The following is a 20,106-nucleotide window of genomic DNA, read 5'->3' on the forward strand; positions in this document are numbered from 1 at the left end:
GTTATGAAAGAAATAATGACAATAAATCTCTTTTTTTGCATCGAAAACAAACAAGAGTCGAACAACTGCACTCACATATGGAGATAGCAAGCACTTCTAACAACATGGAAACAAAAGAACTTACCAAAGCAGGTAAAAAACACTTCTTTTTCGTGCTTTGTAGAGTGTTTGCAGCAAAACTGACTTTAAATTTTAACCAAAATTCTGAGTATCGTATTTTTTATGTGATATAACTAATAATGGGAATGTTGCTTTTACAACCTGGTCATATACTATATAAGTTATTAATTTTTCGATCAAAGATCATTGTGAAGCATAATCAATGCCAAAAGTGGAAGGTTCAGTTCTTGTGTTTGGGATCACAAAAATGTGAATAAAAAAAGCACTGGACACCAAAATCCTTTCCCATTGATCAAAAAAGTATGAGAAAGTGGCACAAATGTTGTAGAAATAATCAAAGAGCTCAGTATGGCCAGCCAAGGCTGTAAAATGATGAAAATATGATACTTTTACCGTATTCGTTTTCTAAATTCGCCCAGTTTTGAGGTTTACCGTACTAGAACGAACATAATTCGTCGTCAGTGTTTTGCTACCTCGATCGCTCACAAACGAATCTTCAGTGTTCCACCGTCCATTTTAAATCAAATCTGGGGAACTACGGATGCAAAACTGAGCGCATTAACTCCTAAAAATGACAGTGCATAACTTGTTGTGACATGGTGCCAAACTGGGTATAAACGAATACGTTATTAGATTTTTGGATATAACATGAAGTCAATTAAGCTGCAACAATCTACCGCCCCTTCTTTCATAACAGTCCCATATACAAAAATAAGCAAGCGAGACAATCAGCTTTTTCTGTTTTGGAATATATTTTTAAATTGTGACCACCACTTTCAGCATAAACGAAAATCGTTTCTAGGTTGTCATAATAAATCGTTAGACCTGAAATTTTCGAAATTGGGTTATTGGTAAGGTCGAGAGCACCATTTTTATTCATTATGGGACTGTTAATCGACCATATTTGAAACCTTTTTCGAATCTACTAGCATAACAGTCCCATACAAAATATATTTTTCTCGACAAGCTACTTTCTAAGACTTAAATTTGATCATTTTTGAACTTCTGAATGCAATTGTCAGAAAAAGAAACATACTTTTGCAAAAAATATCATGAATTCCACATTGTAAGTTGAATCTTTTTACGATTTTTGATTGCATCCGATAGTTTTTCGCTCAGGAAGTCATTCCTAAGAAAGTCAGACCTGCCTTCCAAAACTAGTGTGCATCATTCGACATCAAGTGTGTTAAAAAATGTTTTAATGATTCAAAGCAATAAACCAAAGACTATTTCGCCGAAAGAAACATTGAAAAGTAACCAAATCCGTGGTATTTCACATATGGGACTGTTATTCAGGTATATTTCATATAGGACAGCCACGAATTGATATGTTTTTCGACATTTCTAGAACAAAACTTCTTTTTTTAGTCTTTTATGTTGAAGCCTTATGATGACCTAAAATGACGAAAATTCATATGGGACTGTTATGCGAGTAGGGGCAGCCTGAAAAGGACGAAAAAATAGTGTTTTTACCAGCTTTGATAAGTTCTTTTGTTTCCATGTTGTTAGAAGTGCTTGCTATCTCCATATGTGAGTGCAGTTGTTCGACCCTTGTTTGTTTTCGATGCAAAAAAAGAGATTTATTGTCATTATTTCTTTCATAACTCTTCAAGGTGTTAATGGCCCACTTTGGTGTCTTCAGATGAAAGTTGCATCATAAATCGAGCTATACAATGGTATTTTTTGCAAAATATTCGGTGGTGCAGACGGTACTTTTAGACGCCATTTAAAGTTTATTTACAACTTTTCATGTTGAAGGTCATTATTTAATTTTTTTCAACTATTCTATTTGGAAAGCTGATAAAATTTCAATGCATTTTGATGTGCTATTTTATAATTTCCGTTGAGAAACAACAGAGTTATGTAGCTTTGAAAAATGGTTATTTTTTATTTACAAAAAAATCTAACCGAAGCTAACTCATAAAATAAAAATGTTAGAAATCTGAAAAAATACATGTCGCAAAAATGAACCAAATTTTCAATTTTGGGGAAAATCTGAAGACCCCCGGCGCAAACCCGTCAGATAATAAAAAAAAATCCCCTATTGCGAAATAGAAAAAAAACGAATTTGTATTACTCTAAACTTTAACTAATATAATAAACTTAATAATAGATGTAATCATTTTTTCGATGTTTTTTAGAACTTCTTGCTGATCTTCGAACCGAAACATTTTCTTTCGGACACGCTTCGTAAACAGATCCGTGGACTCCGAGTTGATCGACATTCGTATAAATAAAAGAGTCTGCAGGAAATCCGAAAAAATCGGAACTTGAATCCGTTGGCGAATGTTCCACATCGTCTTCCCTCCTTCTTTTGTTGATGTTAAAATCTTGTTGAACTGGTAAATGATGATCTTGTTGAACTGGGAAATGATGATTCTCTTGAAATGGATGGCCATCACGGTCTTCGTGGTAAACAAGATGTAGTGAAGATTTCCGATGAGAAATGGGTGCCAACTTCAGTTGACGTCTATGCGCCAAAACTATTCTCCCACCGAGCAGTACCTGTGAAATGGTCGTAGAAATTTGTTTTAAAAACTTTGCTGGTAACCATTTAGGTAAACCTGTCTTTAAACTATTTTTGTAATATATCAGATCTCCTTTTGATAAAGTTTTAAACTCATTTTCAGAGGTACCAGATTCTCCCTCCATAAGTTGGGAATTAGGAAATGAATCATCATTCAAAACCGCAACATTTTGTTTAAGGTTTTTCTTTGGATTAATCAAATCTAATAAACTTTTGGGTTTCAGAAGGGAAAGTTCCATCTGTTCCTAAACATGTATTCCTATAATTAAATAAGAAATAAGCTATTTGCTCATCTATGTCTAGCTTTTTTATTTCCTGATCTAAAAGAAATTTTTTTAAATACATCTTTGACTAAACGCACCATCCTCTCTGCTTGCCCATTACTTTCAGGATGGTAGGGTGGACTTTTCATTACTATAATTCCTTGTTTTTTTTTAAAAACTTATAAAGTAGTCGGAATTAAAAGGTGGGCCGCCATCCGTTACAAGAACATCAGGTAGTCCATATCTGGCAAATAAATTTAAAAAAATTTTTATTACTTTCTTTGCATCTGTACCGTACTTCATAAATTCCATTTCAATCCATTTACTATAACTGTCTACTATAATCAAAAAAGTTTTTCTATCATGATGAAAAAAATCGGCATGAATTCTGCTAAAAGGTTTTATAGTAGGAATCCATGTAGAATAAGGATGAGGTTTGGTAACTGAATTCATTTCAGTGCAAATTTTGCAAGATTTAACAAAATCCTCAATATCTTTATTCAAACCGAACCAGTAAACTGTCCTTCTAGCAAGTTGTTTAATTTTAGTAATCCCAGAGTGGTTAGAATGAAGCATTTTCAAAATTAACGGTTTCATGGTATTAGGAATAATTATCCGGTCATGGAACAATAAACAACCGTTAACCTCTTCTAAATTCTGATGTGAAGAATAAACATCCCTAAACTGTCTATCTAAACGTTCTGGCCAGCCCTTACGCAAAAACTCTAAAATTTTAGAAGTAAAATTATCCAATTGGGATTCCATAGCTATCTTTTTGTAATCAAGAGGAAACTCGGAAGTAAAATTCAAATTTTTTATACAGTCTCTATCTAAATTCTTCGGGACTGAATCATTTACAGGATATCTCGAACAAAAATCCGCATTTCCCATTTTCCCTGATGGACGGTAAAAAATATCGAAGTCATAAATACTTAATTCGAGAATATAATCGAGAAGCAATCTAGTCACTGAAATGGTGTTTTTCCCGTGTTTTCCTAAAATACCAATTAAAGGTTTGTGATCTGTAAAAATAGTAAATAAAGAGAGAAAAAAAATCATAATTTTCGTAATCGTCAAATGGATAAAATATCAGCACAGAATGAAAAATTTAAAATAAAATAAAATAAACATACCTGTACACTCAGATGACACAAAATCGATCTTTAGAAACGCCCCAAAAAAGAAACGTCAGGAGAATAAAAAATTTCGCAATAAAAAACGAAATTCCGATGACAAATTTTTTTGGCAACTTCAACTTTTTCCCCTTCTTACTCCTCCGATAATGACAAAAGCTGCAACCACACCGAACAGCTTGAAAAATTGCCTTCCTTTTGTGCTGTCGGTAAAATCAGATCGAATGTGTTGTAGAAGAAAAGTTTCTAATAGCTTCACTGATAAGTAACAAAATGGCGTCACTCCCAAAATTTGGCCAAACTTTTCTTTATCCGGTCTAATTTTTTTTTATAGCTTTTTAGATCAAACGTGACCTTTTCGTTCTGAACACCGGAATAAATAATGAAAGAAACACTTCCGCTGCCTTTCAGATAAGTTCTGTTGTAATGCACACTTTACTCAAAAAAAAAGGAAAAAAAAACACGTGGCCAGGGATTGAAACTTCCGACTTTTTTTCCAACTTACTGTTCTTTGTTTTCCGATGCTTTTAAGATTTGTCAAAATGAAAAACTCACATCCAAAAAACCTTTAGCAAAAATCACTTATTTAGAAAGAACTTTAACTGTTATCCTCGTCGCCGCTTAATATGAACTGTATAATGGCAGGAGGTGTTTCCGGAGCACAAATAAGAACGTCTGGTCAGCTTGAAGGTACAATCCAAAGAGGCTTTATTCATTCCAACAATGTACAAATCTAGATTCTCTTTCTCTCACTCTTACTGTCACATCAAAACATCGAATCCCTCGAAAGGGTTTATCTCTTTTACCGAACATCGCAAAACACGATAAAATAAGGTTACTATACTGAGTTAACCTTATTTTTATCATATTTATCATTTTTATCATAACCCTCCATGAGGGTCAAAAAAAGCAAGCGAGGTAGTATACTCTACGCTCAAAATTTTAAATTCATAATTAAATTATAATAATAGCGTTAAGCTATTCAATAGTAACAATAAAATCTAGACTAAAACCTACTGCCAAAACCTCAAAAACCAATCCCAAATTCAAAATTCGGCAACAGTTTCTCAAAATTTTCTCACTTTTTTTATAGAATAAGATTACCAGAATTTTTTCATCACGTATCCGGGCCAGACAAATCCGGCTGTTTTTGTATAAAAACCTTGCAAAATCTCACCAGGCGGAGTTTTACACTAGACACGGAGGAGAAGGGATGAATAACGCGAAAGCGTTAAAATCCCAGAAAAAAACAAAAAAAAAAAAACCAGGCGGAGTTGCCCAGATTTTCCGAGTTTCTATTGATACAACACCCAATTTCCGTCCTTGATGTTTTATTTTTGCGCCACCAGTTTCTTGCGGATAAGCGACGGTTGATTGTTTGCAAATTGGATTTCAAAATTGTCGACCAAAATTCCAGCAATATCCGACAATTTTGGTCAAAAACTAGGAATTTCTCATAAAAAATCAAGAAAAGAACTTGAAAAAACCTTTCGTGAAACTTTTTTTTAAACTTGCTCCAATTTTGGACGCATGGTAAAAAAAAAATTTTAAACATAATTTGTTTTTTTTTTTATTTGATTTAAGAATAAGAAACAATCCAGGCAAAATCATAGAAATTTAGGTCTGAATATTAAATTTTAAATTAAAACTATTTTGGAGGTTCTGGTTCCATATTCCATATTCTGATTCTGTATCAAGTTTGGGATTCTCGATTTTTAGTTCGAATAATCATAAGAAATTAGGAATGAAAAGTTGTTTTGTAATCCTGGTTAAAATTGCATATTCAACGTTTTAATAATAGTTTTCCGAATATGAAAAAAGAAGAATTTTGTTTTATATTCAAATACGATGTTTTCAAACTTTATTTTAACACTATTTAAACATTTAGAGTTATTAAGTGGCGATCCAAAATTGAAAACATAGATTCAGATTCATCATTTGAAATTCACATTCTTATTCAGATTCATAAAACAGACTAAAAATAAATAATTGGAATAATGAATTAAGATTAAACAAGCACTACAGAATTCAAATAAAAAAAAATACATGAATGAGGGTTCTAAAACTTGGCTCATAAAATTCTGATCTGGAATTTAGATTCGGAAAACGGATTTTTTGTACGTTTCAGAAATCGTATAGAAATTCGGAAACAGATTCAAAGTTCAATTTTTGAAATCAGGTTCAGAATTCAGGTTGAAAATTCAGAAAATGATTAAACTTGTGATCATCATAAAATCACAAATATAAAGTTTTTTTTTATTTTGATCACCGCACTTACTAATGATCCTTTTTCTTCCATTTCCTTTTTTTTACTAATGATCACCGAGAAACATCAATCGAAAAAGGTCATTAATATAAAGTAGAATTTGAGTTAATTTTTTAAATTTTGTTAAATGCCAAATATCCCAAATTATTTAAAAAAAAATTATCCACACGGTTTTTACTTGGGAACTGATTCTTTATGAAAAATATTTGCTGTTTAAGAAATATGAACCTGATCTTCACCTAAAATATATGCACAAAATCCTTTATTTTCTTGGTGCATTGTTTAACATTATTAATATTGCAGTTTTTGGAAAGCCAAATTTAAAAATAAAATCATAATTTTAGTTCAAGTTTACATCAAGCAAATTTGATCCGATTTTTTTTTATCTCTTACTGTCTCTTGGGAAAATTTTATTTATTTTCATCAAAAATTGGAAACTTGGAACTTGCTATAGAGTTTGGAAGATTGAGCTTGCTTTCAAATTCAAAAATTTTACCATCGTTGAGAGCAAATTCCATATTTTGTTTCAAAGGATTTCATTAAAAAAAATTAGCTCACCTTTCGGGCTAAGGATCCCTTTTCTAAAGTTACGATTTAATACGAAAACTATGAATGAGAACTTAAAAATTAGTAATCGTGTAGAACAAGTTTTAATTTTTTTTGTATTCGTGAATTGTTGGAAAATCATAGGTACAAATCAGTCACTAAACCTCCTATTTGCGAACAGCTTCTAACTTCAGCTTTCTTGGACACAAAGTGATTTTTATTTTGAGTATTTTGTAGCTGATGTACAGATTTTTTTTTCCGTAGCATATTTTTTCGGATTTTTTTTCCTTAGACCTTGAATAACGGAAAACTGAAGTGTTGTAGCTGAATATTGTCTGAGTATTATATTTGAGTTACAATACGAAAATTTTGAAACAACAAATTTTATACAAATTGGTTGAGTTACAAGAAAGATATAGCGGTTTTAGTCAGGTAAGAATGTCAAATTGACACACCAGACACTGTAACTGGTAAAAATGTCTGGGACGGATGAAGATTAACATTCAATAATTGTAGCAGTAGTAAAGGCGGATTTAGTATAACAGTTGCTACTTTGAGAATAACTTTTTTATGCTGATACTTGTCCTTTTTATCAAATATAATATATTTAAGGGACTGTGTCATCTAAATCAACTTAGACTCGCATTGATTAGCAATCAATTTATTACACAATATTTGCATACGTCAGTTGAACAAATAAAAAGGAACAAGAAGCAGCTAAGATATTCCCAAAAATAAAAATAAAACCACTGGATTTGTCATCAAATTGAAAACTAGTGCCCATTTTTTTTTAATTTTTGATAATTTATTGTAATTTTTATTTTCGTGTTTTAATTTAGTTTTTGAAATATATATAACATTCTTCCACTTTTCAGGCAATATTTTCAAATAATAATAATAATCATATCATAATGATAATAATAATAATAATAGTAATCATAGTTTTAGTAGTAGTAGTAGTAGTCGTCGTCGTTATAATAATCATAATAATAATAGCTACTATTATCATTATACATATTTATATACCTTTTTCATCAAACAGTGTTTAATTTACTTCAACCTGCCCGCTTAGGATTTTTTTCCTTCACTTCGGAATTAATCATTTAGTTTCTGATTTTTTTTCACACATTTGCTGTTATTTGCGTTTTTTTTTCTTCTCTTTTTTTTTTAAATAGAGTTTAATCAGTTCCCGTTTGCAACTCCTATTGTTTTCTAGTGTTTTGTTTTTGTTTTTGTTTTTGTTTTATTTATTAATCATAGCATACATATATATTTATATTTACAAGTATTTATAGCGTAATGAAATTGAAATTGTGATACTGTGTTGGTGAGTGTGTGTTTTTTTTTGTTTGTTTCTGTGTATGAGTGAGGGCGACGAGTCGTCGTCACTTTTTTTGTTCAACATTTTTCCGCTTCTTCAACACGTAAAGCGAACTCTGAATTTTTTTGTTTAGAGTTTCTACATTTTTTGGTTATTCCTACCTATTGTTGTAATAGTAGCATGAGAAATGATTTTGTTTTTGTATTTGTTTTCTAAATGATTCAACATTTAACCTCACTTTTGTTTCTAACCTGCTGATAATGCAACCTTCCAATTGAATATGGTTTTGTTTTTTAAAATACCTAATAAAGTCGTGGAAAACCTTTCCGGAAATTATTTAAGCTCAGCTTACAGTAGTTGTGGGATGAATGATGGATCATTAATGCCTTCTGTTTTTATTAGAAAAAAATCACTCAACTTCGCCGGCCTTTTAGTTTTTGTAAATTACAGAATTCCATTTTTTTTAAAATTTTTTAAGTAGCTCAGAGTATGGTCTAATTGAATTAAAAAAAAAACCAAGAATGAGTAAACTTTTGAAATGATTTATTTCCGCTAACAGTGTATTTGTTTTTTTTTTTTGTTTACCTAAAAATTGGAGTATCGGCATTCGGTAGACGTGGCGATTGAAAGCAACGCCTATACTTATTTTGGAAGTCTTTACCGCAAAAGTTGAGAGACCTTTCCCATCAAAGTAGGCAACGATAAAAAAATTGGGGTCCGAAGTAGGCTTCGTATTTTTTGTTGTTGATTTGGAACGATATGTTTCTCTTATGAAATTTTAAAGACGACAAAACTTTTGGAAACTTTAAACTTTGACCGCTGGCAACGATTGTCAAAATTGTTTTACTAAAATTTTTTTAATCAATTCAGATCTAACGATATACTCCCATTTGGTTTAGTTTCTTTGTATCGAATTTTAATTGAAAAATGAAATCTTACGAAAAACTTATCCATTATTTTGTTTCAGTGCATAAACAATTTTCGTAAAGTGTTTTTTGGAGAAAGTTTTCCGTTTCAAAAATAGAATTTCGCAAAATATTTTGGTTGTTGTTGACATCATCCACCAGTTGCCAAAGATTTGTTTTTGTAAACATGACCAATTTCGATCGATACGTTTTTCAACGCTTTCCTAGAAGTGTGATTTTTTTTTAAATGTATTCGTAATAATAGTACTATTAAGGATTTTACTGGATGAGGGAGGATTTATTTTTCTCGAGAGAAATCGGGATCCAATCCCTCGGTTTGTGATTCTTTTAAAGTCTTAGTTAGGAAAAGTTGATTGATTGATAGTTTTAGCAAAAATATATCAGAGCGTTCGCTTTGGGTTTGTTTTTTTTCTGTTCTTTGTTTACGGTCTACTTTCATCAATCGACCGCGTTTTTTAAAGTTTGCTTTTTTTCTTGTGTAGTTTAGTTGTTGCTCTATACCCATTTTTCTATCGATTGTATGGAATGTTTTTATACGTTCTTTGTTTCTTTTTATAAATTTTTACTGATTTTCACCGGTTTTTGTCTATTGTAGTTAGAATTCGTTTCTATCAAAAATACACGTGATTTCATTGTATTTCTGGTTCTCTATGTTATTTATAGTTATAGTAGTTGTTTCGACTCTGTGTGTTTTGTTTACAAGTCTAGCGTCAATTCGATGATTTGCTACCCGCAAATCACTATTGAGCAAACGGCGTTTGTTTGTTTTTTTTTGTTAAAATTGCGTTGATTTTTTTTGTTTTACTGGACGGTTTACTGTTTTTTTTTTTGTGTTTAAGTATTCAGTCTGAGTGTCTCAAATCGAAGATTGAGGTTTCGTTGGGTTGTCCTCATTGAAGTTATTTTTTTTTTCAAGTCGTCAGTCCTACCGACAATGTATCAAAAAATCTAACCTAAATCTACGCGCTTTGACTAGATCTAGTAATAAGAAAAATCATGGTATTGGGACCTTTACCAACTTCCCCTGAACCTTTGATTTAGACCTCTGACTTTCTAGAAAGAATAGATGCTGGATAATACAAGCCTGTTTATTGGGATAACGTACTGTCAACAATACTGAACTTCACACGACCACACAAACATAATAACTTCCCTGCCATTCAAGCTACCTAGTTTAGCACTAAGAACCCTGCGAAACTTTCAACATCGCTACTCCACATCGATTGACCACATAAACTTGGTCCGATCCAACGAAGTAAACTCGGCCATTCCTTCTCCGGCCGCCAGAGCGTCGTATTCGTCATCGTCTTCGACGTGAATACGGCCAGCTCCGAAATCAGCCAGCCGACTAGCTCCATCATCGTCGATACTGTCGTAGAAATCGTAGCAACCCTCGGAACTGGTCTCAGTAGTCGTTGTCGAGGTGGTTGCCATAGAAACCGAAGCAGTTGTTGCGTTTCGCTCATCGGCCACAGTCGTGGAGTTGCTCGACGCCGAATTGTGCCTCACTCGGGTCACCCGAAACTCACTTGGTTCCTCTGTCAGGTTGTACTGATTGGGACAGAACAGCAAACAGCTTTGCTTACTATCTGCGCTGTTCTCCGAAGAAGTCACCGTTATCAAGCTGCTCTTCCGATTCTGTTCCTCGCAACCCTTCTCGACTCCTCCACTAAGCTGCTCCCAAGTCTTCAAAATGTTCGGATTAACCTTACCCACCAGTCGACCCTTGGGATCGACCTCACCGATTGAGCTGTTCTCAACCGAGCTCTTCAACGAGTGAAAGGCAATCATCTTCGGTCTCGGTACAATCAGCGATTCCTTTTCACCTTCTCCAACCTCGTCACAGCCACGAGTTCCCGCATCCAACAGCTCAATCGAGTTATCATCCACGAACTTCACCTCCATCTCGCGATTCCTCTCCTTTCCAACGCTAGAAACTACGCTGCAGAACGCTGGCTCATCGTCCTCGTCGTTCATCAGCAGTATCGGGTGTTTGTAGGCTAGCGCCACTTCGTCTTCGTTCGCTTCGGCTTCAACGTTGTTACCACCATTACTCGTCGAATGGCTGACTTTGGGAGGGCTAAAAATGGCCGGCGGTTCCGGTGGAGATCGATTCTTCGCCGCCAGGTATTCCCCAATCAGATCCCTCGCTGCTGGGATTGGTTGCCCCACGGAAGACGAAGACTGCTGCGACCCAACGGTCGTGATCGTAGTTACCGAAGACGGTGAAGAACCTCCAGTCGTCGTCGAAGACGAAGACGAACCACTGCTACTACTACCGCTGCTACAGCTGATGGAAGACGTTTGTCGACGAAGAGGTGGCTTCTGAACTGACGACTTGGTCTGCTGAGACAAAACCATCGGATGGCGGGGGATCGATTTCAGCGGGGGAATCGGCAGCCGACAGATACGTGGGTTCGTGGGAGCCGTCAGAACCGATAGGCCGACGAGCGCTTGTGCTGCTGGTGGCATCAGGGTTGGCTTTGCCAATCGGAATGTGTTGGTTCTTCGGGCCTGCGTTTGTTTTTTTGTTGTTTCATTTCGGAAGATGCGAAATTGTTCGAGGAGAAAGTGTTGGAGAAAAAGAAACAGAGAGAACAGGTAAGACAAAGCAGGAAACAATGCAAGCCAGAGGCGTTAGCTTAAATCGGTAACCAATAGCTCTAGGAATTCTAGTACCACTAAACAAAGATGGTGATGGTGAGGTGGTTACTGTTTATTTTTAAAAAAATCTGTGGTGTAACAATAACTATTAAGTAACGGTGCCACGATGCGCGAAGTTTTATTACGTGATAAAGAACAAATGGCAACGAAAATCAAAAACAAAAGCGATCGATATTAAATGGTAGCAGTCCTTCACCTACGGCGAATAATACAGCATGCTTTGAAACTAGGGTTTTAAAAAGAAATTGGCGAGTCCGATAATTTTGAGAATTTTTAAAACAACAAAAACTCCATTATTTAATCCTCAAAATACGTTTTTTCAAACGTAGAAAATGTTTGCAAGTACAGGTAAATCCAGTTTTCCGGCTATATCAGCTTACGGTTAACGAGTTACCCCTCTCTTTTTTGCATATCTAAGTACTCAGGGATGTGTTCGGATTTCCGCGTTTCTGCGTCAAATTCGACCGATTAATTTTGGTAGTGACGATGTGTTTTTAACCATATTCCGAAACTGTCTCAAGTTTTTGGGCCTTTCATTCGAGGGATTTTTGTCCACTGGTGGATAAGGGTGTGTTGGAAGTTGGTTTTCCTTTATTTAGGTGTAAAGTGGATTAGATAATGTCAAAATGTTAACGGAAAAATGGTCAAAAGCTGGTAGGATATGTACAGGAAATTTGAGTGTACTAAAGAAATGGAAATATACATTCGATTTTTTTTTGGATTTTTATTCGTATGTTGGCGATCGTGGCTTCGATTAGTTTTTGAAGAAATATTATTCGTAATATGCATTAAAATACACTACGAAAATTTGTCACTAACGATCGCCAGCGTACGAAATGTTGGAAAGCGAATGAACATATGTTAGTTGGAATGTGGAGTTGAGTGGACATAAAATTCACAAGAATGAATAGGAGTATATTACTGATTATTTTTTTTGAAATAATTTAGTTTAACCGGGTTTAATGTGATAAACAAAAACATCTTTAAATCAAACACAAAGTTGTACATACAGAAATCATCCCAGGAAAAAACACAACATTTAAATACAGTTTACATTTGAGAATTTCAAGTTTTTTTTTTAAAAGTAGTTAGCAATTTCAGTTTAGCTATTTGGTGTATAAACTGTTAAATATAAGGAGTAAGGTAAATTCGCAAACAGATACAGAAAACTTAAGATGAAATTTTTTAAACCCAAACTTTTTGCTATCATATGTTTTTTCGATGCTTTTTGGGTCATCAAGCATTAGTGTAAAATTTGAGTTGATCCATAAATTAGCACCGCGTTTTAATTTTTTATGGAAATTTATATGGAAGAAGAATTTTTTGCATTTGAATTCATCCAGAAACTTCATAAATTAATTAATGAAATTTTGCCTTAGAGAAATTTTTCGTAGGAAACAATCCTTCTCATAGGAATTACCATTCAGTTGAGAAGAAGATGAAGAAAAAGAAGTATGAAAAATAAAATCAGGTTTTCCAAGGAACTTCCTGTGGATATTTTTGATGAAGTGTTCCTGGCAAAAAAAAAATGCCAGGAACACTTCACCAAAAATAATCACAGGAAGTTCCTCGGAAATCCTCGTTTTATTTTTCATACTTCTTTTTCTTTATCTTCTTCTCAATTGAATGAAAAATCCTATGAGAAAGATTGTTTCCTGCGAAACATTTATGCTAGAGTATAATGTTTATATTTTCTCTCCAAAATCGTAACGTGTCTAGTTAGCCTTTTTTTTTGCCAGGAGCACTTCATCAAAAATAATCACATAAAGTTCCTCGAAAATCCTCGTTTTATTTTTCATACCTCTTTTTCTTCATCTTCTTCTCAATCGATTGGTGATTCCTATGAAAAGGATTGTTTCCTCCGAAAAATTTATTCTAGAGTATGATGTTTAAATTTTCTCTCCAAAATCGTAACGCGTCTAGTTAGCCTTTTTTATTTTTTGCCAGAAGCACTTCATCAAAAATAATCACAGAAATGTCTTCGGAAATTTTCGTTTTAATTTTCTTCACTCTTTTTCTTCATATTTTTCTCAATTGAATGAAAAATTCTATGAGAAGGATTATTTCCTGCGAAAAATTTATGCTAGAGTATCATGTTTATGTTTTCTCTCCAAAATCACAACGCGTCTAGTTAGCATTTTTTATTTTTTTTTTCCAGGAACACTTCATCAAAAATATTCACAGGAAGTTCCTCGGAAATTCTCGTTTTAATTTTCATACTTCTTTTTCTTCATCTTCCTCTCAATTGAATGAAAAATCCTATGAGTAGGATTGTTTCCTGCGAAAAATTTATGCTAGAGTATAATGTTTATATTTTCTCTCCAAAATCGTAACGCGTCTAGTTAGCTTTTTTTTTTTTTTATTTTTTGCCAGGAGCACTTCATCTAAAATAATCACAGAAAGTTCCTCGGTAATCCTCGTTTTCATTTTCATCATTCTTTTTCTTCATCTTCTTCTCAATTGAATGAAAAATCCTATGAGAAGGATTGTTTCCTGCGAAAAATTTATGCTGATACTCTAGCAAGTTTATATTTTCTCTCCAAAATCGTAACGCGTCTAGTTAGCCCTTTTTTTATTTTTTGCCAGGAACACTTCATCGAAAACAACCACAGGAAGTTCCTCGGAAATCCTCGTTTTATATTTCATACTTCTTTTTCTTCATGTTCTTCTAAATTGAATTAAAACTCCTACACTCAGAGGAAATCTTATTATAAATTTCATAAGATACATCTTATGAACCATTTTTTTGCGTCCAAACTAATTTTTTATAAGAGTCTTATGAAATTCTTTCAATTTTCATACGATGTTCTTATGAAAAAGAGAAGAAACGGCATTGTGAAAAAATGATGAACACATTCATTCATAGCATCAGTTTTTTTTTCATCATCTAACAGTACGAAGCTATCACCAGTTCATAGTTTCAAAGTTAAATGTTATTGTTATCTCCGGAATGGTAAGTTCGATTTGATGTTTTTGGTGTGAACGTTGAATATATTAGTAAACTAAAATACATTATTTGTTTACTTTTCAGCAAGCTGATCGGCAAAAAACGAAAGGTCGAAGATTGAGATGCGGCAAATCAAAACTTTGATGGAGCCGTCTGTTGATGCGCTGCTGATAATGACCATGAAGGATTTAATTTTAAACAAATTTGGCAAACAATAAAGTGAATGTTTTCAGCGTGAAATATCGAGAATTTTTCTTATTAGAAAGTGATTTACTGTTTCCATAAGAATCTCTTATGAAAAGCAACAACCTCTCATTGAAGTAGGCGTTCATCTTCAGAATTCATTCGCGTCATAAGACAATCTTATGAATTTCATTAATCTTTCTTATGGCGCCACTTCATAAGAGAATCTTATGGCATACATAATAGTATTTTTCTGATTGTATGAGAAGGTTGGTTTCCTGCGAAATATTTATATTAGAGTATAATGTTTATATTTTCTCTCTAAAATCGGGACGCGTCTAGTTAGCCTTTTTTATTTTTTTTCTAGGAACACTTCATCAAAAATAACCGCAGGAAGTTCCCCGGAAATCCTCGTTTTATTTTTCATACTTCTTTTTCTTCATCTTCTTCTCAATTGAATGAAAAATCCTATGAGTTTCCTGCGAAAAATTTATGCTAGTGTATAATGTTTATATTTTCTCTCCAAAATCGAAACGCGTCTAGTTAGCCTTTTTTAATTTTTGCCAGGAACATTTCATTAAAAATAACCACAGGAAGTTCCTCGGAAATCCTCGTTTTAATTTTCATCATTCGTTTTCTTCATCTTCTTCTCAATTGACTGAAAAATCTTTTGAGAAGGATTTTTTCCTGCGAAAAATTTATGCTATAGTATAATGTTTATATTTTCTCTCCAAAATCGTAACGCGTCTAGTTAGCCTGTTTTATTTTTTTGCCAGGAGCACTTCATCAAAAATAATCACAGAAAGTTCCACGATAATCCTCGTTTTATTTTCATCCTTCTTTTAGTTCATCCTGTTCTCGATTGAACGAAAAATTCTATGAGAAGGATTGAATCCCGCGAAAAATTTATGCTAGAGTATAATGTTTATATTTTCGCAAATGTGTGAAAATGTATACAGTGCTGTTTTTTTACGCGGTAATATGTATCGCGGTAAAAAATCCGCGTAAAAAACGCGTTATTTCCCGAAATCTTCGTGCAAAAACCGCGTCAATTCCCGAAAACCGCGTAAAAAACCGTGCTAATTGTGGAAAACCTGGTTAAAAAAAACTTGAAACTGAGACAGGGAGGACCTGACCTTAATGACACGATAATGACATGATAATGACATAATAATGACATTGAGACCTAAAACATAAGACCTGAGACCTGAGACATGAGACCTGAGACCTGATAATTGAGACTTGAGACATGAGATCTGAGACCTTGTGAGACAAGGTCACAGGTCTCATGTCTCTTGTCTAAGGTCTCATGTCTCATGTCTTAGGTCTCAGGTATCATGTCTCAAGTCTCAGCTCTGATACCTAAGACCTGAGACATGAGACAAGATGTCAGGTCTTATGTCGCATGTCTCAGGTCTCATGTCTCAAGTCTCAAGTCTCAGATCTCAGGTCTCAGGTCTGAGGTCTCAAAAAGATCCCCAGTGTTTTCCATTGGCAAGGAATATTTTCTCTCAAATACCGCGTAAATTCCGAAAACCGTGTAAAAAAGCCGTGTAAAAAATCACGCAAAAACGCGTAAAAAAACTCGACTTTTGTCAGTCAGTTTTCGTATGCTTTCCAATTAGACCGTTTCCAAAAGCGCAACTGGATTCTGCTGTGAAACTAACTTGAGTTTCGAGACCTTTCCTCTTTTTAGACGGATTTGAGACAAATAATTTTCTCTTTCGAGAATCGTGCTTTTCAAACTAACCACAGGAAATATTTTGTTAATCCTCTTTCTCCTTCCTGTTGATAAAACCACAGAATCAAATGCATTTCAAATTAGCTTTGCCATTAGGAACGAATGATATTGCTTCCTTCGAGAAATTTACTCTTAAGTACGGTGTATACCTTTTTTTGAACATGATGGTGTAGAGAGTTTACAGGCTGGATACAGGAGAGGTTTTGAGTCAAAACCTCTCCTGTAACCAGCTTGTAAATCTCTACTTCTTCATGTTTGAGTACCGAGTATTCATTTACATGGAAAAAATGGTATTTTCAAGATCTAGTTTACTCGGGAATTTGTTTTATTTGAGCCGAAAAGCTAATGGAAGGTTTGAGTTTAGCAAGTAACCAGCTCTTCTGTCTGAAGGCAGCAGGGATTATAATGCTGAGGTAGACGCAATACTCGATGTTAAAGTGAATTATGTATTATCTGAAGTAAGCTGTTCAACTGAGAACTAAGCACAGAAGCTGGCAAACTTGTAAATTTGTCGCGTCAAAATCTCTTCGTATTAATCCTTTCGGTAGCACTCATCCTGATAACACAGACAGACAGATTTTCGAGACCTTTCCTTTTTTAGACGGATTTGAAACTCTCATCGACAAATAGCGGAAAGGTCTTTGAGCCGGAAAGCTATTGGAAGGTCATTGAGCTGGAAACCTTTGAGTTTAGCAAGTTACTAGCTCTTTTGTCTGAAGGCAGCAGGGACTATAATAAAACCGAGGTAGACGCAATACTTGATGTTAAAGTGAATTAGGTAGCATTTGAAGTAAGCTGTTGAATTGAGAACTAAGTACAGAAGCTGGCAAACTAGTAATCTTGTCGCGTCGAAATCTGTTCGTATTTATCCTTTCGGTAGAACTCATCCTGATAACCTCAACGTCAGGAAAGTTTGTACTCCTGCGAGAAATTTACGTTTGAGTACCGAGTATTCATTAAGGTGAAAACCTGCATATTTCAGTTGGTCGACTCCGAAAAACGATTTTTTATTTATCGTCCAAAATTGCTACGAGAAATTTACGCTTGAGTATTGGGTCTATATTTTAGCACTTTAAAACGGTAAGCCATCGACTCAGGAGTTCATTGGTAGATTGTCGAGCCAGGAATCCAATGAATGGGAGTGTTGTTGGGAGTACATTGAGAGGTTATCGAGCTGATAATCCTTGACATGGATTAAGCCCAGAAGTTATTGGAAGGTAGTCAAGCCAGGAATTATTGAAAAGAGGTCAAGTCAGATATCCACTCGAAGGTTGTTGAGCTGCGAACCTTTGAACTTAGCAAGTAGATACCGAGGTAGACGCAATACTCGATGTTAAAGTGAACTAGGTAGCATCTGAAGTAAGCTGTTGAGCTGAGAACTAAGTACAGAAGCTAGCAATCTTGTAGTTTTGACGCGTCAAAATCTTTTCGTATAACTCCTTTCGGGGTAAAACTCATCCTGATAACCTCAACGTCAGGAAAGTTCGTACTCCTGCGAGAAATTTACGTTTGAGTACCGAGTACTCATTAACGTGAAGACCCGCATATTTCAGTTGGTCGACTCCGAAAAACGATTTTTTACTTATCGTCCAAAATTTTATCTACGAGAAATTCACGCTTGAGTATCGGGTCTACATTTTAGCACTTTAAATTGGTAAGCCATCAGCTCAGAAGTTCATAGGAAGATTGTCGAGTCAGGAATCCAATAAATGGGATTGTTATTGGGAGTACATTGAGAGGTTGTCGAGCTGATAATCCTTGTCATGGATTATGCCCAAAAGCTATTGGAAGGTCGTCAAGCCAGTAATTATTAAAAAAAAAAGTCAAGCCAGATATCCACTTGAAGGTTATAGAGCTGAGAACCTTTGAACTTAGCAAGAAACTAGGTCTCTGTTGTCTCTAGGCAGCAGTGACTATCAGTCTTAGGTATACGTAATACTCGATGATAAAGTGAGCTGTGTCTTTGCATTTAAATCGTTTACAAAAATGTTAGACTTATTCTTATTTTTTAAGGAAATCCCACTTATCTGGTTCACGACTACCAAGACCTGTTGCAATGGTGATCTTAGACGAATATCCTGAGGAATGCAGTAAAGCGCAAAAATGCTAGGGAGAATTTTGATATCTGCGACTTGAACTAGTTCTAGATCAAATTTACCACAGTCTTGGGGATGAAAAAAGTTAAAAAATGTGTCGATTCTGACTAACCTTCTGTTACTGTTTAGGGAAGTTCAGACGACCTTGATCGTCAACCATTTTTCTTCGACTGTAGGCGATTGCGTTGTTGAAAATACTGAACGTTCAGTTCTCGATTTCCATGAGGGGGAAGCCTATAGGAAATATGACGTTTTCAAGCCAAGGATAGAACGCGTCGAGATTTTTTGGAAAACTAGAACCAAAATACGTCCGATAGTAAGAAAAAACTGCTTCGACTAGAACTAAACGTAACTGGTTTAGATATGCTAACAACTGTAGCCAAAAGTGTGCAAAACCTGTAGAGTAGGAAGAGTGGCTCCAGAGAGCAACAATGTCTTCAAACTTTAAACTCTGGTTCGATTTATTTACACAGAAAAAAACGATCAGAAAATGAACGAAGAAGCTGTAGATTCCATTTACATGAAGATACTGACGAATTTTGAAACCGTGGTGCAGTCAGCTCAATCGAAATTTAGCACTTGTACCTCGACGTGTTCAAAATCGTAAACCCTCTGAATAACGAAATATCGCTTAACGAAATCTCAGGTAGGCGCGAAAGACAGTCGATCAAAAATAGCTTTCTATAACGCAGAAATAAACCAAAAACACTGGAAAAAGCTCGGAGTCGCTAAAAAGAAAGTTTGAGCGAATATTTTTTATTTATTTTTTTTAGAATCGAACATGGAAAAGAAATACGAATTGTTGTTTTTCGCCGCTTAATACCAAATATAGAAAAGCCGAATTTGTATTTTAGAAATCAGTACACAAAGTTAAATATCCTCGTTATGTGTAGGACGACTACTATTCGAAAGCTTATACTTGCATAATATACAATGCATAAATAATGCTGCAGAGCCAGTTGTAATAATCCGATTCTAGAAATGATATGTAATATTTCGAAAAACGGACTATCACTTTAGCAATAACAATTATGTATTCATATACAATGGTGGTAAAATCACGCCACAGCTAATTTGCCTGATGGTAATAAAAAAGAGTTTCAATTTTAAATATGTGGCGTAAAATCACGATTCAAAAAAACAAATTATAACTAAAAGACTACTAAAGAAGTATAAACAATGTTTACATAATTTGTAATAACTTAGATTAAACCAAACTAAGGGAAAACCAAAAAAACTAAGCAATTCAAACCATAAGCAATAAAACAGAAACCATAAAAAATCAAACTACTTAAAAAAGATGATAAAAATTGTGTTTGAACAACCAAAGAGAACTGAAATTAATTCAATTCGCTGTAGTTATTCGAAAAATG

The 20,106-nt window shown here is 34.3% G+C and overlaps 1 protein-coding gene across 2 annotated transcripts in view; it reads right to left on the reverse strand.

Annotated features, from left to right (window-relative positions):
- Positions 1-8,380: 8,380 nt before the first annotated feature.
- The window catches only part of LOC129739162 (uncharacterized), a 394,054-nt gene continuing 382,328 nt past the window's right edge, over positions 8,381-20,106 (reverse strand). For both annotated transcript variants that reach the window (XM_055730574.1, XM_055730575.1), the window contains exon 9: positions 8,381-11,616. In XM_055730574.1, the coding sequence (XP_055586549.1) occupies positions 10,312-11,616 (1,305 nt within the window). In that variant the 3' untranslated portion in view covers positions 8,381-10,311. The remainder of the gene's footprint in view (positions 11,617-20,106) is intronic.

Source organism: Uranotaenia lowii, chromosome 1 (genome assembly GCF_029784155.1).
Source record: "Uranotaenia lowii strain MFRU-FL chromosome 1, ASM2978415v1, whole genome shotgun sequence".
Taxonomy (NCBI): Eukaryota; Metazoa; Arthropoda; class Insecta; order Diptera; family Culicidae; genus Uranotaenia; species Uranotaenia lowii.